This window comes from Rhinopithecus roxellana, chromosome 17, assembly GCF_007565055.1.
Source record: "Rhinopithecus roxellana isolate Shanxi Qingling chromosome 17, ASM756505v1, whole genome shotgun sequence".
Lineage (NCBI taxonomy): Eukaryota > Metazoa > Chordata > Mammalia > Primates > Cercopithecidae > Rhinopithecus > Rhinopithecus roxellana.
In genome coordinates, this window is record NC_044565.1 from 74299659 (window position 1) to 74325987 (window position 26329).

The window sequence follows — 26329 nt, forward strand, 5'->3', positions numbered from 1 at the left end:
AGTGAACATAGCACAAACCACTGATATTTATAATACCCGGCAGCCGTTGATTCTGTAGGTCGTGAATACTCAAGGTTTTCAGGTTTGTTACAGACGTGATATGCTGCTCATCTTCTATGGTGAGGGGACTGGCCTCCAGCATGAGAGAATAAATGTTCTTACAGGTACTCAGGACCAAACTGAGGCTTCCAGCCACACCAGCACATCTCTTTATTTGCAGTCTGAGGCATGTGGCAGAGCTGAATATTTTTCCCAGATACTTGATATCTTTCTTATTCAACTTGCTGAAATCCCGGAGTGTGACCTCCAGAGTCCTGAATTCCTGCTTCCAGTTGAAGAACAAAGATACAGCCCTGCTGGGAATGTAGGTTTCTGGGGCCTCTTCCATGTGGATTGTGCCTGTGTCTTCTGCAGCCTTGTCCCATGAAGCCATAGCTCCCCCATAGAAGTCCAATTTAATGAAGTCCAGAGCGCTTGCACAATTGGGCAAGTGTTCAAAGAAGTCAAATAAGTAATCAGGGATGCTCCCTGAGTTGATATATAAGCTTTTACCTTGAAAGAAAGCTTCAAATTCTTGGCTCAGGGCTGACTTGGATGTACTCTCATGATATAAATGGATGCCACACTCTACAAAGGAACTGATGTTTATGGCTTTCAGAATTTCTTGCTCAGTGGTGTTTTTCACACTTTGCAAAGATTCCTGTCTCCAGAGAGGCCTCTTGGTGATGGAAAGCCCGAGAAGGCAGCCATGTTGATACACTGCTGCGAGGTGCTTCATAACAGCCCTGGTGGCTTCCACAGATGACCCACAGGTGTACCGGAGAAGGCTGCTATACGTGGATGTAATGTCCGAAATGGAAACCATTTTCTGCAAGTAACCATTCCCCTTGGTCACCTCCTCTGGCTCACGAGACGTCAATAAACTGCTGAGTCTTCGTCCTGCTGTGTACTCCTGGAATGACTTGTGAAAGAATTTATACTTTGGCTTGAACCTTTGAGCCGTATATTTACAGAGGAGCCCAGTTGTCAGCAGGACTTCCTCATTCACGCTGGACACATCCTCCAGTTTGAAATCAAACTTGTGGGAGAACACACCCTCCAGAGCTAGGTCTCCACAGTGGTCCAGGCTCCGAATGAAGTCACTTGCAGTCACACCTTTATGTTTGTGTTTGTTTTTCTGTATCAACAGATCATAGAAGGTATGGAACAGCGTTGTTTGTGTGTGAGACTGGAACTCACTTTCACCCATCTGAATTGCACAAGTGATGACCACAAAGAGAGGGGTCTTCATGAGATTCCTCAAGCACCTGGATTTCTGAATTTGGAGCAACAAGCCTTCAGCAAGCTCCTCAATCAGCACTTCTCGGATGAGAGCCTGCGCACTGTCTTCTGTCATATCCCCCACCTCAGCAATCAGGGCACCAAACTGCCGTATGTGCCTCAGGCACTCAGTGGTGGTGGTCACGATGACCATGTTCTTGAAGCGGTGGTTTTCCTTTATCAGGGCTTCGATTTCTGGGCAGTTCTGGGGCTTGAATTCATTGTAGCCATCAAGAAGAAAAAGAACCCTCTGCCGTAGCTTCAGCAGCATGGCCATGAATGTCTGCTTCCTGATTGTGCCTGGTATATCCAAGACCTGATCACAGAGGGTTTCAAAAAGCCCGCCCTGGGCCCTGCTGAGACGGATGAAGAAGACGAATTTGAACTTGGTCAGAGCCTCGCACTTTCCTGGAGCCCCAGAGCATGGCAATTCGCTGCAGCAGAGTGGACTTCCCTTTGCCAGATTCCCCTTCAATGATGCAGGGGCTCTGAAGAGCCTGCAGGAGGCCGTTCAGGGTCAGCTGCTCCACGCGGTGATGGTGTTGGTCCTTCCTCCACAGGACAGGTGCTGTGAAGGTGCTTTTCAGGCTAAAAATAATGTCAATATCTTCACCAAGGGGATAGAAGTTCAGAAAAGATGGGGTATGGTACCAGTCCTTTAAATCCTGAGCCAAATCGTCCAAGTCTCCTTCTGATGTCTGATGGAAAAGACCTATTAGAGAAGAGGTGATGTTAAAGAGGACCCAAATCTGTGTCTCCTCAAAACCTAGAGTTCAGGAGGATGAACGAGGGGGTGAGGCTGAGAATCTGCCATCGGTGAATGTCATGTCCTTTCCCAGTTCTGAGCTGGCACAAAGGGTTCTGTCTGCTCCCCGTTTCCCCGGCATCCTTTACCCCACTCCCCTTTTTGCTTTCTGTTTCCTCCTTTCCACAACCAAATCTTATAGCAGCTGGTTGGAAAAGGGAGGAGCTTGTGTATGGGTTAAGGAAAGTAAAGAATTTGGTGGAAAAAGATGGTTAGGGGTAACTGTCAGCACATTAGGCCTTCACTCTAAGTAAAATCTGTCATGACCTTATTTACTAATTTAAAAAAAATAAAAACTGAATTCATATTTCATGAAAAATAGAATCGTGCTCTTGTGTCAGTCAGGCTGTCTTTACCAGGAGGCCTGGACACGGAGTAGGTAGTCAGCTGGGCCTCTCTCCCATAGGTAGATCTCATCCAAGCAGGGAACGCTGAGAACCACTGCTGCATTGGCAGCTTAACTAGTACACTCATTGTCCTGTTTTATCTTGCAGTGACACTATACTCAATCATTTATTCCCTGGCCCTGGGGTTGTTTGGCTTCACCATCAATTGATCTACTATGAATTTTTCCTAAAATCATCTAAGCTTTTCCTTAGCAGGAATCAAAGGCCACTGCCAGGTGATATGAAGAGGAGGAAAAGCAGAGGCTCTGCCATGGGGATGATGGATCTTTGTTATGGTCTATCCTATTTGCAGAAACAGATGCAAAACTAAATGATACTTACTTTGTCCATTCAAGTCCTGAAATAGAGGATAGTTCCACTCCTCAAGGGATTTAAGAAAGAGGTTACAGGCCTCTGAACCCTTTTTCAAAATCATGTGAATGATCCCTCTCGCAGCATCCTGCTCCACCTTCTCGCAGCAAATGCTGTTTACTTCTCCATAATTCAGAACATTCCATGCAAATAGGTCATCTGTAATTTGCTTTACAACAGTCATTCCCATTCTTTGAATAAGGGCTCGTCTATTGTCCTTTATGAAATTCACTGAGGAGATGGGGAAAAATATACATATTTATTTGTTTATATATAATGGGCATATCAGCATCTGTCTCCAGAGCATTAGGGCCATGCATTTTTTTCCTGTGGGCATCTCCTGAGTTATGGAGATGCCAAATGCTTGAATTCCAGGCCTTTAAGAAATGCTCTGCAAAGCAGTTCTAACCCCAGAGTCACTGATGAGCAAGATGGTTTTGCTTTGGTGATGAAGGAAGGTGAGTTATCTTGTCCCTCCGATATAAAACAGTCCCCATGGAGGTCGTAGTGGTAAGACCGTTGGCTTTAGAATAACAGCACTGGCCTAGGATCTGCCCCTTGCTACCATCTGTGTGACTTTGGCAGGTCACTAAGCCTCTCTGAGTCTATTTCAATTCTGTGCTGCTGACTGGGCGCGGTGGCTCACGCCTATAATTCTAGCACTTTGGGAGGCTGAGGCGGGTGGATCACCAGAGGTCGGGAGTTTGAGACCAGCCTGACCACATGGAGAAACCCTGTCTCTACTAAAAATGCAAAATTAGCCAGGTGTGGTGGTGCATGCCTGTAGTCTCAGCTACTCGGGAGGCTGAGGCAGGAGAATCACTTGAACCTGGGAGGTGGAGGTTGCAGTGAGCCGAGATTGCACCATTGCACTCCAGCCTGGGCAACAAGAGCAAAACTCCATCTCAACAACAACAACAAAAATTATGTGCTGCTAAATGGTTTCACAAACTGGCCCTCTAGGAGTAAAGGCCCTAATTTGTAGCATTCACCAATCCCCGTGGTATAAATATTCCTACCATGGCCTATTTCAAGCTAACAGTGTATGTCAACTGGCTAACAAAATCCTGAAAATTCAATAATCAGGTTTCACATCACAGTAAGAACCAGCTCCAGCACACCAGGGATTCCTCATCCGTACAGTGGTGTGGAGAACAGTATTTAACTTAGGAAGTTGTTACAAGAATTCATGTATAGTATCTCGTACAAAGTTATAACTCAATATATGATAGCTACTATTTTTAGCCTTTATTCAGGTGTCACCCTACAAAGGAAGAGCACATTTTCTCTCTCACAGACTTTGGTCTTTTCTGAAGAGTATCACATCAAAACATTGATTTTTATCCAATGTAAGCTCTCTCGCCTGGTCTTGAGGATAGCCGTGTCCTTTTTGTGTCTGACTCTGCAATGTCTAATTCTGAAAGGCAGACCACACTGTACCCAGGCACTGTGCTCATGCTATGTTTGTGACAACTTGGAGAAATGTCTTCCTGGTTTTTAACTCTCAGACACCGTCTGCACTAGATTTCTTCCTGGGCTAGGCTGCTTCTGGTTTTTTGTTTTGTTTTGTTTTTGTTTTCTTTTTTTTTTTTTTTTTTTTTTTTTTTTCTGAGACGGAGTCTTGCTCTGCCGCCCAGGCTGGAGTGCAGTGGCTGGATCTCAGCTCACTGCAAGCTCTGCCTCCCGGGTTTATGCCATTCTCCTGCCTCAGCCTCCCTAGTAGCTGGGACTACAGGCGCCCGCCTCGTCGCCCGGCTAGTTTTTTTTTTTTTTGTATTTTTTAGTAGAGACGGGGTTTCACCGTATTAGCCAGGATGGTCTCGATCTCCTGACCTCGTGATCCTCCTGTCTCGGCCTCCCAAAGTGCTGGGATTACAGGCTTGAGCCACCGCGCCCGGCCGTTTTGTTTTTGTTTTCTTGATGAAGTTTCGCTCTTGTTGCCCAGGCTGGAGTGCAATGGTGCGATCTCAGCTCACCACAACCTCCGCCTCCTGGGTTCAAGTGATTCTCCTGCCACAGTCTCCCAAGTAGCTAGGATTACAGGCATGCGCCACCATGCCCAGCTAATTTTGTATTTTTAGTAGAGATGAGATTTCTCTATGTTGGTCAGGCTGGTCTGGAACTCCCAATCTCAGGTGATCCGCCCGCCTGAGCCTCCCAAAGTGTTGGGATTACAGGCATGAGCCACCGCGCCTGGCCGTTCCTAGCTTTCAAACCTGTGTTGACTGATCAGAGAGGGAATGCGCTTCTCTCAAAGACCCCAGAACCTCTCTGGCCTGAAATGCACCATCAGTCACTCCAAGCACCAGGACCCCATCCCAGCTGTCCTTTCTCACCATTGTAGAGCTCTACTGCTGACCTCAGCCAGAATATTCCCTGTCTACATGTCCTGCAAGACAGTCCCATCTCTTTCCTTCTGGGGTCTTATCTGTTCTCTAGCTTCTACATCATCCCTATGGACATAACCTCTAAGTCTGTGTCCCGTCGTGATCTCCAGTTTAGAGCTAAATAAATACAGCCTCAGCTGGGTGCGGTGACTCATGCCTGTAATCCCAGCACTTTGGAAGGTTGAGGTGGGCGGATTATCTGAGGTCGGGAGTTCAAGACTAGCCTGACCAACATGCAGAAACCCTGTCTCTACTAAAAATACAAAATTAGCCAGGCGTGGTGGCGCATGCCTATAATCCCAGCTACTTGGGAGGCTGAGGCAGGCAAATCGCTTGAACCTGGGAGGTGGAGGTTGCGGTGAGCCGAGATCGCGCCATTGCAGTCCAGCCTGGGCAACAAGAGCAAAACTCCGTCTTGAAAAAAAAAAAAAGAAAGAAAGAAAGCCTCAGAAAGGCTTAGAGACCCACACACACAAGTTCACAGCCTAGCCTTCCTAAGACTACACCTCTTCACCTATAAAATGAAGACATGTTATTTAAAAGACTCTATTTAAAAGACTCATCATATTGAATAAGTCACATAACTCTCATACACAAAAATATCTCAAAATTGGAAAAGTGGCTGGGTGTGGTAGCTCACGCCTGTAATCCCAGCACTTTGGGAGGCCAAGGCAGGTGGATCACGAGGTCAGGAGATCGAGACCAGCCTGGCTAATATGGTGAGACCTCGCCCTTACTAAAAATACAAAAAATTAGCTGGGCATGGTGGCATGCGCCTGTGGTCCCAGCTACTCAGGAGGCTGAGGCAGGAGCATTGCTTGAACCTAGGAGGTGGAGGTTGCAGTGAGCCGAGATCACACCACTGCACTCCAGCCTGGGCTACAGAGTGAGAGTCTGTCTCACAAAAAAATTAAAATATATATATATCTCTCTCTCTATATAAAATAGTAAGGTATTATTGTACTATGTTATATATCCTTGTATGTAGACCATCATACTCCTTCCTTATCAAGTAATTAGGTGGAAAAAATGCTGCTCATTTATTCATTCATTATTCATTCTTTTCAGAATATCTCTTCGTCTAGACCAATGCCTTTCAATAGAACGTTCTGTGATAATGAACATGTTCTATATCCATATTATACAATATGTTAGTCATTAGTCACATCTGACTACTGAGTACTTGAAATCTGGCTACAGTGACTGTGCAACTGAAGTTTACATTTTATTTTATTTTATTTAAATTCACCTTTAAATAGCTACAGGGGGCTAGTGGCTACTACTAATATACTAGACAGCGCAGGTCTACACCCAGTCGTTGAAGTGGAAAGAGCTACATTTTGATTGCCACTTAGATCTACACCATGTTTCTTCACAACAAGCTTGATGTGTATAGCTCTCTGCTGTCTGGCTGAACAGGTGATGAGAACACTTTAAAACATACACCTGGTCACTCTTTGTGTAAGTCCTATCCTGTCTGTGGTTCTGTCTTTTATCACAGGTTACCATATTTGCAACTGAATTCCTAAAACAACAGAAGAATATTTATCGGTAATTCCACATATGACTGGTCAGAGGAAGCCGTGAATTGATTTACCATTCTACATCACCAGTATTTGGTAGCAGACTGTATAACCAGGCAGATGTTATTTCTCATATACTTACTTGTTCTAAATGAAAGCTTCCCGCCTTTCTATAACTCAATAGAAAATATTTCCAAATGGACAGGTCAAAGGTGATCCCAATATTGTCCTCTTTTTTCTATAAAACTACTCTCCATTCTGTAAAACAAAACAGAACCAGAGACTATCAGGCAGAGGGGCTGGTGCAATTAACTAAGTAATGCCCTGCTTTTCATTGATAAGAAAATGGTGACTCAAACCAGATAAAAACTTGCTCAAAGCCACTGGCTATTCATGGCCAAGCCCTAAAGAGAACCCAGGCATCTGGACTCCTGGTCTAGAGCTCTAAACTGTGTTCAACTAGAACTTTGTCCTTCTCTTCAAAGTTTCTTCTCATTTCTGCTGTTCAGAGCCAAGAAGGCAACTTGGAATTAAATGTCAAAAGACGGTATAAGTGTCAACATGAATGGTGCAGAGGGTACGTTCTCTCTCTTCTCTCCGGTATTTCCAAGAAAGAGTATATGGACTGGAATCATCCAGGGAGGAAGTTTTCATGGAGGAGACAGCACATGAAGCTGGTCTTAAAGGATAAGTAGGGCCGGGCACTGTGGGAGGTCAAGGCAGGCGGATCACCTGAGGTAAGGAGTTCGAGACCAGCCTGACCAACATGGTGAATCCCCATCTCTACTAAAAATACAAAAGTTAGCTGGGCCTGGTGGCACACGCCTGTAATCCCAGCTATTCGGGAGGCTGAGGCAGGAGAATCACTTAAGCCTGGGAGACGGAAGTTGCAGTTAGCCGAGATGGTGCCACTGCACTCCAGCCTGGCAGACGGAGCGAGACTGTGCCTCAAAAAGTAAAAAACAGAGTATGCCTCAAAAAGGAAAAAAAAAAAAAAAAAAAATAGGTAAGATGAGGCGAGGTAGTTGGGTTGGGGTGGAGGTGGAGGTGAGGATGTAAAACGCCTTGCAGGCGAGAGGGTGAGATCGGCGAGTATGGAAAGGGGAGAAGTTCTCTTGTCTCCTTCGCAGGGCGTGCGATGGGGGTGTGGCTCGCTTCTTCAGTGCCCGCTGCTCAGACCTCTAGGGGAGCATACAGATGGGCAGGCTGTGGGGTTCCAATCCCACGGCAGTGTCTAGTGGTGAATGTTTACATCTCCTGAAGCCCCAGTGGGTGTTTGTTACAGGGTGCTCTTTCGGTTTAGCTGTCCATGGGCGGCTTGTATTAGCTCAATTAGACCCCTGCCTTATTGCAAGAACAGAGGGTTTTCTGTATTCCGGGGTTCTTGCCTTGGGGTTCTTGTCTTGGTGTACCGGAGGAATTGGATCACACGTGGTCTTGGAAAAAGAGTGCAAGATTTTATTGACTGGAAGAAGCTCTCAGCAGATGGGGTAGCCAGAAGGGAGATGGTTTTTCCCTGGAGTCAGACCGCCACCGACTCTTCTCCAACACTCCCGGCCAAACTCGCGTCGTTCCTCTGGTGGATGCCTCCTGCTGGCGTGCTGGTGTCTGTTGTGTGCTCTTCCGCCAGCATTCGCCCTTCAATGTCCTCTCGACGTCCAGCTGCTTGTATCTTCTTCCGCCGATGTGTTCCTCTCGACGTCCAGCTGCTTGTGTATCTGCCTGCTAGGGTCTCTGGGATTTTTATACGCATAGGATGACGGTGTGGCAGGCCAGGGTGGTCTTGGGAAATGCAACATTTGGGCGCCAAAGCAGGAGTGCCTGTCCTCACCTAGGTCGGTGGGCACATGCCTGGGGGTGGAGCCCTTGCCAGGGACCCGCCCTTCTGGGACCCGCCCTTCTCTTCCCTGCACTTCCCTGACCCCGTTCCCTATCAGTGTGAGTAATTCAGGAGACAGAAAAAAGGAGTTATGCTTCCAGGGTACAAAGGGGAAAAGCTATGGAAAGCCTTGTATGCCAAGATGAGGCATTTGTTCTTTATCCTATGAGCAACTGGGAGAGATTATGGTATGAGGAGCATGTTTAAAGTGATGTTTTAAGAAACGGATTTCATCTTCCTGGTATGGTCCTATCATTTCATCCTCCTGGATGGTTTGAAAAGCAACTTCCTTTCTCCCTTTCCCCTCCACACACTTTGAGAAGCAGGGACCCAGAAGCCTCTGAGACTGCTCTGTGTGCATTCCCAAACCAAGTTAGATGATCTACCCCGGCTCCTCATACACACATACACGACCCCCTGCGTCAGGATGAAGATGCAAAGTCTGAATTAAAGGCAGCGTGAGAGGGCAGACAGGAAGTGGGGAAGAGAACTAGAATCACTGGGTGGGGAGAAACAAAATGGGAGCTATGTGAGTGGGATTGGGGTATGTGAATGGAGTTGGCTTGGGAACTCATGTGAATGGAATTGGCATGGGAACTCATGTTATCCTAACATTAAAACTCTTTTTTTGAGACAGGGTCTCACTCTGTCACCCGGGCTGGAGTGCAGTGGCCTGATCGTGGCTCACGGCATCCTTAACCTGCTGGGCTCAGGTTATCCTCCCACTTCAGCCTCCTGAGTAACTGGGACCACAGGTGTGTGCTACTATGCCTGGCTCATTTTTTTTCTTTCTTTTTTTTTGAGACAGGGTTTTGCCGTGTTGCCCAGGCTGGTCTCAAACTCCTGGGCTAAAGTGATCTGCCTGCCTCAGTCTCCCAAAATGCTGGGATCACAAGCGTGAACCACCGCGTCTGGTCATTACCCTAACATTTTATTATGAACATTTTCACACATAGAGAAAATCCATCCCTCTACTCATTTATCAATCTATGTAAGTCGCAGATGTTAGCACATTTCTATGTCCATATAATTTACTAGAATTCAATACTGGTTTATTATTCTTTATTCTTTATTATTGTTTCTTAGGAAAAATTCACCTACAGTGAAAGCACAGATCTTAACTGTACCCTTTGATGAGCTGAAAAATGCTTCTACTTCAAACACCTGTCAAGACAGAAAACACTGCCCTCTCCTTGGAAAGTAACCCATGCTCCTTCCCAGTCAAATTCCATCTCTACCGTACCCTCACAGGCAATCTCTATTCTGATTTTTTTTAAACCACAAATTAGTTTAGCCTGTTGAAGAACTTCACATAAATGGAATCATATAGCATGTGCTACTCCTTTCATTCCACACAATGTCTGTGTAAGTCATGCATGCTGTTGCTTGCAGTATAAGTAGTTTATAACATTTCATTGCTTAGTAGTACTCTACTGTATAAAACACTACAATTTATTGGCCGGGCACGATGGTTCACACCTGTAATCCCAGCACTTTGGGAGGCCTAAGCGGGCGGATTACAAGGTCAAGAGATTCAGACCATCCTGGCTAACATGGTGAAACCCCGTCTTTACTAAAAACTACAAAAATTAGCCAGGTGCAGTGGTGGGCGCCTGTAATGCCAGGTACTCAGGAGTCTGAGGCAGGAGAATTGCCTGAACCCAGGAGGCAGAGTTCACTGAGCAAAGATGGTGCAACCGCACTCCAGCCTGGGCAACAGAGCGAGACTCTGTCTCAAAACAAAACAAAACAAAACAAAACAAAAACAAAACAAAACAAACCATGCATTTCACAACAAAACCTCTCACTCAGGTTCCCCTCTCTCTCTGCAGGAGAGAGAGCTATTCTCTTTTCTCTTTCTTTCCCCTATTAAACCTCCACTTTCTTTCTTTTTTTTTTTTTTTTTTTTTTTTTTTTGAGGCGGAGCCTCGCTCTGTAGGCAGACTGGAGTGCAGTGGTGCAACCTCAGCTCACTGCAACCTCTGCCACCTGGGTTCAAGCGATTCTCTTGTCTAAGCCTCCCGAATAGCTGGGATTACAAGTGCATGCCTCCTTACCCAGTTAATTTTTGTATATTTAGTAGCGACTGGGTTTCACCATGTTGGCCAGGATGGTCTCTATCTCCTGACCTCGTGATCCGCCCCCATTGGCCTCCCAAAGTGCTGGGATTACAGGTGTGAGCCACTGTGCCCGGCCTAAACCTCCACTCTCAAACTCTCTTTTTGTGTGTCTACATCCTCGATTCACTTGGCATGAGACAACGAACATCGGGTATTTACCCCAGACAATGATGCTGCTTCAAAAGCATATCTGTTTTCAGAAAATAAAATTTCCCTTTTATGTTAAAACTAATTCATTAACAATATAAAAATATTGTCATTGAAATTGGAGCAGCCAGGTGCGGTGGCTCTCGCCTGTAATCCCAGCACTTTGGGAGGCCAAGGCAGGTGGATCATGAGGTCAAGAGATTGAGACCATCCTGGCCAACATGGTGAAACCCTTAAAAATACAAAAATTAGGCCGGGCGTGGTGGCTCACGCCTGTAATCCCAGCACTTTGGGAGGCCGAGGTGGGCGGATCACAAGGTCAGGAGATCGAGACCATCCTGGCTAACATGGTGAAACCCTGTCTCTACTAAAAATGCAAATTAGCCAGGCGTGGCGGCGGGCGCCTGTAGTCCCAGCTACTTGGGAGGCTGAGGCAGGAGAATGGCGTAAACCCAGTAGGCGGAGCTTGCAGTGAGCCGAGATCGCGCCACTGCACTCCAGCCTGGGCGACTAAGCGACACTCCGTCTCAAAAAAAAAAAAAAAAAAAAAAAAAAAAAAAAAAAAAAAATTAGCCAGGCGTAGTGGCGGACGCCTGTACTCCCAGCTATTCGGGAGGCTGAGGCAAGAGAATAACTTGAACCCAGGAGGTGGAGGTTGCAGTGAGCCGAGATCGCACCACTGCACTCCGTCTGGTGATAGAGGGAGACTCTGCCTCAAAAAAAAAAAGAAAAAGAAAAAAAAAAAAGAAAGAAAGAAAACAAATTGGGGCAGCTCAGGAGCATAAGCAAGGGCACGTTTTGGTGTCAGGATTGCGTTCAAACTACAGCTCTACCACTGACACGCTGAGTCCTCAAACGAGGCGTAGTGACTGGCACACAAGAAGGACTCAGTGAATAGCAGTAACTATAGATTCTTCTCTCCCTTTCTACTTCCCCAAAAAGGGGTGGGTTTGGGAAGAATCAGACCATCCCTGACTGGGTCAAAGTGAGAGAAGAAAAAGAGGAAGAAGATAGAGGAAGGAGCTAAGAAGTATAAAGTTTTTAATTGCTCTCAAGAACAAAATCAACCCATACACTGAAGCTCATGTAATTTTTCTCACTTACCCACTGGCATACAGAACAGGGCTGTGGACCGGGCATGGGGGTTCATGCTTGTAATCCCAGCACTTTGGGAGATCACGGAGGGCAGATCACCTGAAGTCAGGAGTTTGAGACCAGCCTGGCCAACATGGTGAAACCCCGTCTCTGCTAAAAATAGAAGAAATTAGCCAGGCATGGAGGTACACACCTGTAATCGCAGCTGCTGGGGAGGCTGGGACAGGAGAGTTGCTGGAACCCAGGAGGTGGAGGTTTCAGTGAGCCAAAATAGCACCATTGCACTCCAGCCTGGGTGACAGAGAGAGACTCCATCTCAGAAAAAAAAAAAAAGAATAGGACTGCGACCTGTGTACTCCCCTGGAATGTAGCTATGGCCTTGCAACCCCTCCCCACAAGCTGTCCAGTGAATAACTGAATTGGGTGGAAGAAGTCCTTTCCCCACATTTGTACATTGGAAAATAATATATATAATATATATAACATATATATAAATGTATACACACACACACACAGAGAGAAAAAGAGAGAGAGAAAGAGAGAGGATAGAGAAAGATGGAGTCTCACTCTGTCTCCCAAGCTGGAGTGCAGTGGCATGATCTCGGCTCACTGCAACCTCCACCTCCCAGGTTCAAGTGATTCTCCTGCCTCAGCCTCCCGAGTAGCTGGGACTACAGGTGCACGCCAGTATGGCTGGCTAATTTTTTGTATTTTAGTAGAAACGGGGTTTCACCATGTTGCCCAGGCTGGTCGTGAACTCCCGAGCTCAGGCAATCTGCCCGCCTCGGCCTCCCAAAGTCCTGGGATTACAGGCATGAGCCACTGTGCCCGGCTGGAAAATAGTATTTAGAACTAATTCTAAAATTGGCAATTTCTTACAAATGGTTACATGAGCTCCTCAGAGAACTGAAGTTTCTCTGAACCAATATAACCCACGTCCATGGGGTCATTCCCACACCTCACGGATAAAATAAGGGAAAGAGTACATATAATTAGGAGCAGACAGGAACCACACGGAAATGGAAAATGTGTGTGCTTTGGCATTGCAGATCTGAATTCAAATCCTCACTCTGCAGCTTATGAGGTAAGTATCCCTAGACATGTTACTTAGTCTTTCCAAATCTTGCTTTAATATCCACCTCCTTGGACTGTTGTGAAGATTAAACATGAAAGTAGTTGTGACAAAGGTGGTCAGTGGGTATTATCTGTCTTCCTTTCTAGTGAAAAGGCTCCAGACTAGAATGTTCTCAGGTCTTTAATAGGCTTCAGCAATCTCACAAGTTAATAATAGTGTTATGTGCTGAACTGGGCTTCCCCCAAATCCATATGTTGAAGCCCTGAACTTCAGAATGTGACTGTATTTGGAGACAGGGCCTTTAAAGAGGTCATTAAGCTGAAAAGAGGCTGTGATGAGAAGAGGAAATTGGGACACACAAAGGGAGATGCCAGAATGTGCATACAGAGAGAAAAGGCCAAGGAGAGAGGTGTGAGGAGAAGCTAACCCTGCTGACACCTTGATCTTGGACTTCCAGCCTCCAGAACTGTGGGAATATAAATTTATGTTGTTTAAGCCATGCAGTCTGTGGTATTTTAAACAAATTAATACGACTAGTATTATAGAAGTGTGTGAACTGTTAAGAAGTGTGCTAACTGATTCTATCCTAGTTTTGTAGACAATTAGCAGTGTGATGTAGGGCAGGATGTTTAACTCCGCTCTACCACATTTTCCACCTCTCAAAGCCAGGCTGCAAGGATCAACTGAGATAATGTATGTAAAGACCCTATCACAAAATAGGTGTCCCGTAAAGGGTGATTTCTTTCACTTCTGTCTCCAAATATCAGGTTTCTCATCAGTAACTCGGGAGATTGGATGGACTAAGTATTCTACCTGGTTCCTTTCAGCTTTGATCATCTGTGATTCTAACAACAGTCTTAGCAACAAGAGTGAGTTTCCTGGCTGGGCGCGGTGGCTCACATGTGTAATCCCAGCACTTTGGAGGCCGAAGTGGGCAGATCACGAGGTCAGGAGTTTGAGACCAGCCTGGCCAACATGATGAAACCCTGTCTCTGCTAAAAATACAAAAATTAGCCAGGGCACGGTGACGGGTGCCTATAATCCCAGCTACTCGGGAGGCTGAGGCAGGAGAATTGCTTGAACCCAGGAGGCAGAGGTTGTAGTGAGCTGAGATCACGCCACTGCACTCCAGCCTGGGTGACAGAGCAAGACTCCCTCTCAAAAACAAAACAAAATAAAAGGGTGAGTTTCCTTTCTGTAATGCCAAAAAGTGTTTTCAAAGTCCTTTCCATCTCACAGTAGTCCAAGGGGTACATGTACCCCTTGAACCTGATGAAGCCCCAGCAGACCCAATTAACCACCCCTAAAGGTTTCTCGGCAGGAAATCCAGCCAGTCATGCAAACCACACTCGTCAATGTTAAGGCTTTTGTACATCCCAGACACAAGCTTTAAATGAATGTAAACCCAGGTTTTAATATTTGGGTCCCAGACCTTAAAAATCCCTTTCTGTCTACCCACAGTACCTGGCTGAGCAATCCAATTGCCCTCTTCTTGGGGGGGCCAAGACACGTTTTTAAAATAAAGTTTCTTTGTATTTGCTTTCCGTTTCAGTGAGGTCTCGAGTTCTTGTAGACCAGATGCCTTCTTGTTCTGTGAGAGGAGAGTGCACAGAGAGGGGAACTGCTGAGCAGTTCCTTTTTTTTTTTTTCAAAGCACAATAAGAGTGGTTTGAACACAAGTACTACCAGTTCAGAAAGGGAAGACGGGTGTAGCCAGGGAAGAAGTAGGACTTCAGAGTTAAGGATGCAAGAGCTAGAAATTCCCTCAAGAAAGGAATTGCCCATTTGTTTCCTGTTTGTTCACAACATAGGAATTCTATTGCTGTTCAGTTATTTATTCTATGCCTTAAAATGAAAGTCTTTTGAACATCCAACATGTATTTTTTTTTCTTTTTCTTTCTTTCTTTTTTTTTTTTTTTTGAGACAGAGTCTTGTTCTGTCACCCAGGCTGGAGTGCAGTGGCACGATCTCAGCTCACTGCAACCTCTGCCTCCCAGGTTCAAGCGTTCCTTCTGCCTCAGTCCTTCCAGTAGCTAAGACTACAGGCGTGCACCACCACGCCCGGCTAATTTTTGTATTTTTAGTAGAGACAGGATTTCACCATGTTGTCCAGGCTGGTCTCAAATTCCTGAACTCAGGTAATCTGCCCACCTCGGCCTCCCAAAGTGCTGGGATTACAGGCGTGAGCCACCTCACCCAGTCCCAACATGTATTTTTAATGCTCAACCATGGGAGATAGAGTGGTAAATGAAATGAGCCAGCTTAGTTGGCTAAAGCATATTGCTACTGCAGTCAAGGTCATACTTACCCCTGCACCTTGAAGCCCAGAGGACTTCCAGCAGATGTGTACTCTCAGTCAGCAGGGTACTGGGCAAGGTCACACAGGGCAAATGGATCACCAGTTTTGGTCCACTCCACCGATGATGCACGGGGACACCCTCTGGAGTATAAACAGCCAGGGGCTCACAAGGGCACACTCACATTGAACACTTGCGTTCACAGACTCCAGGAGGCCAGCTTGTACTCAGCTGAGGAATGAAGAAATCTCCCTGCACTTCTCGTGAGGATGACATTCTTGCATACTCTTTCCGCTGTCTTTATGTTACGTAACTTCTTATTTCAAAAAGAGCATTCTGACAGTAGCCTATCTGCCATAGAGGGATATCAAAGTTTCCCCACAAATAAATGTCTATATCCTGGGTTTTCTAAGGGGGTATCAGTGTCAGTGTTTCCTAACTTGTGAGGCGGGCTTCTCTGAAGTGAGATTGAGGGCTACCCTATCAGCTAGGTTTTTAAATTGTAATGAAGCCTACATATAAACATATGTTCAAGAGAAAAAACTGCAAAGGCTGCCACCAAAATAGTCATGGTGCTTATTGCCGGGGAATACAATTATAGGCAATTTCATATTTCCTTCTTTGGCTTATCTGTATATTCTAATTTTATTTATTTTTATTTATTTATTTATTTATTTATTTATTTGAGACAGAGTCTCACTCTGTTGCCCAGGCTGGAGTGCAGTGGCACGATTTTGGCTCACTGCAAGTTCTGCCTCCTTGGTTCACGCCATTCTCCTGCCTCAGCCTCCCGAGTAGCTGGGACTACAGGTGCCCACCACTGTGCCCGGCTAATTTTTGTATTTTTTAGTAGAGACAGGGTTTCATCGTGGTCTCGATCTCCTGACTTCATGATCCGCTCGCCTCAGCCTCCCAAAATGCTGGGATTACAGGTATGAGCCACGACGCCCAGCCTATTTATTTATTTTTTTGAAACAGAGTCTCGTTCTTTTGCCCAGGCGGGAGTGGAGTGCATTGGCTCAATCTTGGCTCACTGCAAACTCCGCCTCCCAGGCTCAAGCAATTCTTGTGCCTCAGCCTCTCAAGTAGCTGGAATTTCAGGTGTGGGCCACCACCATGGCTAATTTTTTGTATTTTTAATAGAGACAGGGTTTTGCTATGTTGACCAGGCTGGTCTTGAACTCTTGGTCTCCAGTGATCCGCCTGTGTTGGCCTCCTAAAGTATTGGGATTACAGGCAGGAGCCACCATGCCCAACCTGCATATTCTAATTCTCTATAGCAAACACCTATTACTTTTGTACTAATAAATGATGTAATATAGAATAAAAAGGGAAAATGTAGAAATATGGTTGTAGTAGGCTGAATAATGGCTACCCAAATATCCCAGGTCCTAATCCCTGGGACCTGTAAATATTGCATCTTTTCAGATATGATCCATTTAAGGCTCTGAAGATGGGGAGAGAATTCTGGATGACCCAGTTGGGCCCTTAATAATGGTCCTTGTTAGAGACAGCCAGAGGGAGATTTGAAACTGATAGAAGAGGAGAAGGCAGTAAGACCATGAATGCAGAGATTCGAGTAATATGGCTATGAGCCAAAAGATGCCAGTGGCCACCTGCAGCTGAAAGAGGCATAAATGGATTCTCCCCTAAAGCTCCCAGAAGGAGTGTGGCCCTGCTGACACCTTGATTTCAGTCCCATGATACTGATGTTGGACTTCTGGTCCTCAGAACTGTGAGAGAATAAATTTCTGTTGTTTTAAACCACCCAGTTTGTGATATTTTGTTACAGCAACCACAGTAGACTAATACAGTAGTATTTCATAGTAAAATAAGCAAAATTATATCCATATTCATTCAAGTACGTCTTCTGGACTGCCTCATCAGTTTCCTTTGTGAGTGGATTTGCATTCAGGTGTTTTCAGGGCATTTCAAATAGGTAATCAACTAGTAACTTCGGCATCCTACGTTTCAAAAGCTATGTCCCCTGCCCTTATGCTCTTCCTCCCAGTCTCTCCCAACCCTTATTATCCTGGGAGTGTAGTAAAGTGGAAATGCCCAGAGCTCTGGAGCCAAAGAGACCTGAGTTCAAGTCTGGGTTCCTCCCTGTGATTAATACAAGTCACTTCAACTTCTTAGCAGTGCAATGATGGTTCCCCAACTTGCCCCAGGGTTGTTGTGAATATCAGCTGAGATGCCATCTGTGAAGTACCACATGGCACTAACTATTCTGTGACTTTAAACATCTGTAGATACTCATGTTTTTCACTCCCAGTTTAATGCGGAGGGAAGGAAAAAGTCACGATACTTTTCTTTCTAGAGGCCTGTAACTCATAACTCCAAAAATAATTATTCTGGAATTCTGTTAGTCTTCTTCTGCTTACATATTTAGTGGCAGGGAAGTCACTGGGCCAAACCAGGCTGGCAGCTTCCTAATATGCCTTAATAAAGAGGGGTCGATGTTGTTGTTGTTGGTTTTTTTTTGAAACAGAGTCTCGCTCTGTTGCCCAGGCTGGAGAGCAGTGGCCGTGATCTCAGCTCACTGCAACCTCCACCTCCTGGGTTCAAGCGATTCTCCTACCTCAGTCTCCCAAGTAGCTGGGATTACAGGCGCGCACCACTATGCATGACTTTTTTTTTTTTTTTTTTTGAGACAGTTTCACTCTTGTCGCCCAGGCTGGAGTGCAATGGCGTGATCTTGGCTCACTGCAGCCTCCGCCTCCCGGGTTCACGCCATTCTCCTGCTTCAGCCTCCCAAGTAGCTGTGCTTACAGACGTTCACCACCATGCCTGGCTAATTTTTGTATTTTTAGTAGAGACGGGGTTTCACCATCTTGGCCAGGCTGGTCTCAAACGTCTGACCTCAGGTGATCTGCCCACCTCGGGCTCCCAAAGTGCTGGGATTACAGGTGTGAGCCACAGTGCCTGGCCAGGAGGGTTAAATCTTCTTGACTACTTCCTTTAGGAAATAGAAGCACATTGTACCTATTATCCTCTGCCATATCTATATTTATATTATGTATATTATTATAATTTATATATAAGTATACATTATACATGATATAACATTATACATACATATATGTAAATATATCATATAAGTTATATATAAATATGTATTTATATATTATACATATTTATATACAATATATACATATTTATATACAATGTTATATAAATACATATATTTATATGTAAGTATATAAATACAAATATTTATAAGTATATAAATATATATAATTCCCCATCCTCACCCCTTAAAATTGGACTAAAAATTTTACTCTATGTAAAAGAGGCTTTGGTAGAATAAACTAAATGCTGGAGGACAGATTGACTTCCAAGGAGTCTGAAATCCTGTTCTAAAATTAACATTTGAAACAACTAGAGATATTTGGCAAGAAGAAGAAATCATTTCAAGGAGGTTTGATAACTGTGTTCACATATTTGCGGAGGCATGGCACAGGGAAGAGGGAACATGTTTCAGATGCCTGCGACAAATGAATATCATGTACAAGGAGACAATTAATGATAAAATTACTTCTTTTTTTGTTTTTTTTTTGAGATGGAGTCTCCCTCTGTCACCCAGGCTGGAGTGCAGTGGCGCAATCTCGGCTCATTGCAAGCTCCGCCTCCCTGGTTCATGCCATTCTCCTGCCTCAGCCTCCCGAGTAGCTGGGTCTACAGGTGCCCACCACCACATCCGGCTAATTCTTTGTATTTTTAGTAGAGAGGGGGTTTCACCGTGTTAGCCAGGATGATCTTGATGTCCTGACCTCGTAATCCACCCGCCTCAGCCTCCCAAAGTGCTGGGATTACAGGCGTGAGCCACTGCGCCTGGCCATAAAATTACTTCTTTAGGGGAATTAGTCATGCTTTCTTTTTGAGACAGAGTCTAACTCTGTCACCCAGGCTGGAGTGCAGTGGCACAATCTTGGCTCACTGCAATCTCCATCACCCAGGTTCAAGCGATTCTCCTGCCTCAGCCTTCTGAGTAGCTGAGATTACAGGCATGCACCACCATGCCCGGCTAACTTTTGTAATTTTTAGTGGAGATGGGTTTTTGCCTTATTGGCCAGGCTGGTCTCAAACTCCTGGCCTAAAGCAAGCTGCCCACCTCAGCCTCCCAAAGTGCTAGGATTACAGGTGTGAGCCACCACGCTCGGTCTCGTCATGCTTTTTGCACTCCTTGCATTTGTGTTCTAGCATTTCAGCAGTTTCCCAGATTATGATACTAACATCCCCAAGGTAGAAGCCATTTACCAGGTTGCTAACATATGGCTATCTCCTCCTCTTGTTCCAAGTCGGCAGTCTACATCTCAGCCTTCGGATGCATGTTCTTCACTCCTGCCTGACACATTGGCTCTCTCTCTCTCTCTCTGCTTCTCCCAGCTCTAGTAGAGGACTGAAAATTCCAGACTTCCTCAATGCTACAGAGAGAAGCCTCCAGAAGCTAGGCAGGAGGGCGTACCCCCATCATCCACTGATGCTCTAGATGTCTGGGTCAATGGACTCAGGGCTATTGAGGGTAGTCCTGGTAGGAAAAAATGAGCAGGGCTTGCTAGACAGTATCTAAAATCATTCATCCTGGCTGGGCATGGTGGCTGACGCCTGTAATCCCAGCACTTTGGGAGGCCGAGGTGAGCGGATCACCTGAGGCCAGGAGTTTGAGACCAGCCTTGGCAACGTGGTGAAACCCCATCTCTACTAAAAAATACAAAACAATTAGCCAGTCATGGTGGTGCATGCCTGTAATCCCAGCTACTCAGAAGGCTAAGTTATGACAATCGCTTGAACCTGGGAGGAAGATGTTGTAGTGAGCCGAGATCGTGACATTGCACTCCAGCCTGGGTGACACAGTGAGATTCTGTTTCAAACAAAACAAAACAAAATTGTTCATCTGGCTGGGCGTGGTGGCTTACATCTGTAATCCCAGCACTTTGGAAGGCCAAGGAGGGTGGGTCACCTGAGGCCAGGAGTTCAAGACCAGCCTAGCCAACATGGCAAAACCCGTCTCTACCAAAAAAAAAAAAAAGAAAGAAAAATTAGCCAGGCATGGGGGTGCATGTCCAGAAACCCAGCTACTTGGGAAGCTGAGGCATGAAAATAACTTGAACACGGGAGACAGAGTTTGCAGAGGTTGTAGTGAGCCAAGATCACGCCACTGCACTCCAGCCTGGACAACTGAGTGAGACTCCGTCTCAAAAGAATAAAATAAAATAAAATAATAATTCATTCACCACACTTTAAGAGGGTGGTCCTGGGTTAGCCTATTTATATTTGAAAAGTGAACATACTGTTTTCTAGCGTTAAAAAATCTAATTGTGCAAAAGTATACAATGAATGAGATAATTACCTTTACAGCTCAAAGAAGAAAATGTAGCAAGCATTGAATGTACTTGTATACCAGGGGTCCTCAAGCCCCAAGTGCTAACTGGTACAGGTCCATGGCCTGCTAGGAACCGGGCCGCACAGTAGAGGTGAGCAGCTGTGAGCAAGCATGACCCCTTGAGCTCCGTCTCCTCTCAGATCAGTGATAGCATTAGATTCTCAGAGGAGTGTGAATCCTATGTGCATGCGAGGGATCTAGGTTGTGTGCTCCTTATGAAACTCTAATGCCTGATGAACTGAGATGGAACAGTTTAATCCCAAAACCATTCCCCCTCCCTCACCCCGTCCATGGAAAAATTGTCTTCCATGAAACTCTGGTGCCAAAAAGGCTGGGGATTGCTGTTCTACACCATTAGAAACTCATTCAACTGCTTTTACCTTTTTAGAATACTTTTTTTTTTTTAACAGGGTCTCACTGTGTCATCCACGCTGCAGTGCAGTGGCGTGATCTTGGCTCACTGCAGCCTTGACCTTCTGGGCTCAAGTGATTTTTCCACCTCAGCCTTCCAAGTAGCTGAGGCTACAGGCACTTACCACCACGCCTAGCAAAAATTTTTTTTATTTTTGTAGAGACGGGGTTTTGTCATGTTGCCCAGGCTGCTCTCAAACTCCTGGACACAAGCCATCCTACTACCCTGGCCTCCCATAGTGCTAGTATTACAGGTGTGAGCCACCATGCCTGGCCTAGAACACTTTTTATTCACAAAGGTAATAGATGTTAAATTCAAAAACTTTGAAAATACAGAAAAGACAAAAATAACCCACAATCCCGCCACCCCAAATAATCACTAATGAGTCTGAAGAGGTATCTCATTGCGGTTATGACTTACATTTCCCTTGTGACTAATGATGCTGTGCAACTTTGATGTGCTTATTGGCCAAATGAATACCTTCTTTGTGAAGCATCTGTTCAAATCTTTTGCTCATGTTTTAATGACATTGAGTTATAAGGATTCTTGAAGTATTCTGGAGACACATCATTTATCAGATGTCTGGATTGTGACTATTATCTTCCAGCTTGTGATGTACCTTTTCATTGACTTAACAATGTCTTTCAAAGAGCAGAACTTTAAATTTTTGAGGAAATTCTATTCATATATATATATATATATATATATATATATATATACATAGAGAGAGAGAGAGAGACAGAGAGAGGCAGAGTCTGGCTTTGTTGCCCAGGCTGGAGTGAAATGGCATGATCTTGGCTCACTGCAACCTCTGCCTCCCAGCTTCAAGTGATTCTCCTGGCTCAGTCTCTCAAGTAGCTGGGATTACAGGCATACACCACCACACCAGCTAATTTTTTGTATTTTTAGTAGAGATGGGGTTTCACCATGTTGGCCAGGCTGGTCTCAAACTCGCGACCTCAAGTGATTCACCCACTTTGGCCTCCCAAAGTGCTGGGATTACAGGTGTGAGCCACCACGCCCAGCCTCACCATTTTTTTTAAGTGATTTGTGCCTTTTGTGTCCCATTTAAGACCTTTGTTATCCCAATGTGGCAAAGATTCCATCTGCAATCTTAATTCCCCTTTGCCATGTAACACACATATTCATAGTGCTATGGTCTGCATGTTTATGTCCCTACAAAATTTGTATGTTGAGATCCTCACCCCCAAAACATTAGGAGGTAAGGCCTTTGGCAGGTGATTAGGTCATGGGTGAGAAGCCTTTATAAATGGGCTTAGTGCTCTTATAAAAGAGGCCCAACGTGTAACCCATAAATATATACACCAACTGTGTACCCATCAAAATTAAAAATTAGGCCACTCAAGAGGCTGAGGCAGGAGGATTGCTTGAACCAAGCGAGCTATGATTGTGCCACTGCACTCCAGTCTGACCAACAGAGTGAGGTACCTGACTGGAAAAAAAAAAAAAAGAAAAAAAAGGCCCGAGAGAGCCCCTCATCCCTTCCACCACGTGAGGCTATAGTGACAAGATGGCCAACTATGAACCAGGAAATGAGTCACCAAATTTGCCAGCACCTTGGTCTTAGACGTCCAGCCTTCATAACTGTGAGAAATAAATTTGTTGCTTATAAGCCATCCAGTCTATGGTATTTTGTTATAGCAGCCCAAACAGACTAAGACACATGGATTCTGGATTTTAGGATGTAGACCTCTCTGGCGGGCCATTATTCTGCTTATCACATATACCCTTTATTAGAATGAGGACCTTGTGTTCCTAATTTGCTGAGTGTTTTTGTCATGACACATATTGTTTACTATGTGCCAACCACTCTAAGGGTTTACACATGTCATTTAACTTGCATCTATGAGATAATTATCACCCCTACTTTACAGAGGAGTAACTTAGGCTTAAAGAAATTAACTTGCCTAGAGTAATATAACAAAGTGGAAAACGAAGATTTGAACAGAAATATGTTAAAACCACAGTTCAAATTTTTAGTAACTGTCGTTAAAATATACTGCAGATTGGATGTTATTCACTTTCTGCATAAGGTCATTCACTTTTTTTTTTAACAGCTTTGTTGAGATATAACTCATATACCTTACAACTCATCCATTTAAAGTGTACAACTCAGTGGCTTATAGTATATTCACAGTGTTGTGCATCCATCACCATGATCGATTTTAGAACACGGGCTGAGCACGATGGCCCACTCCTATAATCACAACATTTTGGGAGGCTGAGGTCGGGGGATTGCTTTAGCCCAGGAGTTCGAGATCAGCCAGGGCAATGTGGCAAAACCCCATCTCTACAAAAAATACAAAAAAATTAGCCGGTCATAATAGCACATGTCTATAAGTCCCAGCTATTTGGGAGCCTGAGGTGGGAGGGTCACCTGAGCCCGTGGAGGTTGAGGCTGGAGTGAGCCATGATTGCGCCACTGCACTCCAGCCTGGATGACAGAGTGAGAGACCCTGTCTCAAAAAAAAATTTTTTTTAGAACATTTTTTTGTTAGCCCCCAAAGAACACTTGTCCTTAGCTGTTGCTTTAATCTACTGTCTCTTTATGGACCTGCCTATTCTGGACATTTCATATAAATATTTCATATAAATGGAATAATAATATGTGGTCCTTCTTTTTTTTTTTTTTTTTTTTTGAGACAGAGTCTCGCTCTGTAGCCCAGGCTGGAGCGCAGTAGCGCGATCTCGGATCACTGCAAGCTCTGCCTCCCGGGTTCACGCCATTCTCCTGCCTCAGCCTCCCGAGTAGCTGGGACTACAGGCGCCCGCCACCTCTCCCGGCTAGTTTTTTTTTTGTATTTTTTTAGTAGAGATGGGGTTTCACCGTGTTAGCCAGGATGGTCTCGATCTCCTGACCTCGTGATCCGCCCGTCTTGGCCTCCCAAAGTGCTGGGATTACAGGCTTGAGCCACCGCGCCCGGCCTATGTGGTCCTTTTTGACTGGCTCCTTTCACTTAGCATAACGTTTTCAGGGTTCATCCATATTTTAGGATGTATCAGTACTTCATTCACTTTTTTATTTATTTATTTTTTTTGAGACGGAGTTTCGCTCTTTTTGCCTAGGCTGGAGTGCAATAGTGCGACCTCAGGTCACTGCAACCTCCCCCTCCCGGGTTCAAGCAATTATCCTGCCTCAGTCTCCCAAGCAGCTGGCATTACAGGCACTTGCCACCACGCCCAGCTAATTTTTTGTATTTTTAGTAGAGATAGGGGTTTCACTATGTTGGCCAGGATGGTCTCGATCTCTTGACTTCGTGATCCACCCACCTCGGCCTCCCAAAGTGCTGGGATTACAGGCGAGAGCCACCGCTCCCGGCCACTTCATTCATTTTTATTGCCAAGTAATATTCCATTGTATGGATATACCAATTTAATTTATTCACTTATCAACTGATAAACCTTCAGGTGGTTTCCACTTTTTGTCTATTATGAATATTGTTGCTATGAACATTAGTGTACTTGTGTTCACATAAATTTTTGTGTGGCCATATGTTTCCATTTCTCTAGGCACGCAATTGCTAGATCATATGGTACATCTACATTTAACCATTGAGGAACTGCCAGACAGTTTTCTAAAACAACAGCTACATTTTGTATCACAAAGAGCAGTGTATAAGGGTTCCAATTTCTTCACATCCTTGCCAACACTTGTTATTTCTGTCTTTTTAAAATTACAGCCATCTTAATAGGTGTGACATGCATGTTGTTATGGTTTTGCATTAATTTATTCCTGTGTTTCTTCACTCCTTTAAAAAATAAGTGAGGCCGGGCGCAGTGTCTCACACCTGTAATCCCAGCACTTTGGGAGGCTGAGGCAGGAAGATCACGAGGTCATGAGTTCAAGAGTAGCCTGATCAATATGTGAAACCCCATCTCTACCAAAAATACAAAAATTAGCTGGGTGTGGTGGCGTGTGCCTGTAGTCCCAGCTACTCGGCAGGCTGAGGCAGGAGAATTGCTTGAACCCGGGAGGCGGAGGTTGCAGTGAGCCAAGGTTGTGGCACTGCACTCCAGCCTGGGTGAGAGTGAGACTCTGTCTCAAAAATAAATTAATTAATTAATAAGTGAGCAGATAAATAGCATAATGGCATATTTGTGATAAGTGCTAGGAAATAAATTACTAGGGTACTATAATAGAGACTAACATGGTGGTCAGGGAAGCTAGGATGGTGACATTTAAGCTAAGCTCTAATGAACAAATGGAACCAGCCCTGAAAGCGCAAAGGAACAACGTTCTAGTCAGAGAAGAGCAAGCACAGAAGCTTTGAGGTGAGAAAGAGCTTAGCTAATTCTAAGAACTGAAAAAAGGCCAGGATGATTGATTACAAGCAGAAGAGTGGCATGAGATGGCTGGGGAGGCTGGCAGGAGAAAGGAGTTTAAATTTCACTCGAAAAGCAGTGGAAAGCCACTGAAAGTTTCTACACTGAGAGAGGAATAATGGTGCTTGTGTTTTAAAGAATCACTTTAGCTGCTGCACTGTAAAACTAGTTAAGAAGTGATAGCTGTTTAGGCGAGATAATGGTTATTTCAGTAAGAGTAGTAGCCATAAAGATGAAGAGAAGTGCTCTCAAGTTCTATTTCAGAGACAGGACAAGAAGATCGAAGGGGACTCAAGAGGTGAGTGAAAGGGAGGAGTCTGCAATGTAATTCAAATTTCTGGCTTCAACAACTAGGTGAAGGAGGGTGCTATTTACCAAGATACAGAACCAACAAATTAAGAATGAATTGACTGCGGGGTGGGCACAGTGGCTCAGGCCTGTAATCCCAGCACTGTGGGAGGCCAAGGCGGGTGGATCACAAGGTCTAGGAGTTCAAGACCAGCCTGGCCAAGATAATGAAACTCTGTAGTAAAAATACAAAAACTTAGCCGAGCTCGGTGGCAGGCACTTGTAATCCCAGCTACTCGGGAGGCTGAGGCATGAGAATCACTTGGACCTGGGAGGCAGAGGTTGCAGTGAGCTGAAATCGCACCACTGCACTCCAGCCTGCGCAACAGAGCAAGACTGTGTCTCAAAAATAAAAAGAACGAATTGGCCAATGGTATGGCATACAAGTCCTTATGTATTGACTCAACAATATGCTTAAATAAATCCTGGAAGC

The 26329-nt window shown here is 45.0% G+C and overlaps 1 protein-coding gene across 1 annotated transcript in view; it reads right to left on the reverse strand.

The window, feature by feature from the left end:
• NLRC4 (NLR family CARD domain containing 4) overlaps positions 1-15644 on the reverse strand; it is a 44617-nt gene extending 28973 nt beyond the window's left edge. Inside the window, 7 exon segments of the mRNA XM_030921056.1 lie at positions 37-1729; positions 1731-2032; positions 2854-3114; positions 6936-7051; positions 12044-12187; positions 14574-14700; positions 15418-15644. Of these exon segments, the coding sequence (XP_030776916.1) occupies positions 37-1729; positions 1731-2032; positions 2854-3114; position 6936 (2257 nt within the window). The 5' untranslated portion in view covers positions 6937-7051; positions 12044-12187; positions 14574-14700; positions 15418-15644.
• Positions 15645-26329: the final 10685 nt, after the last annotated feature.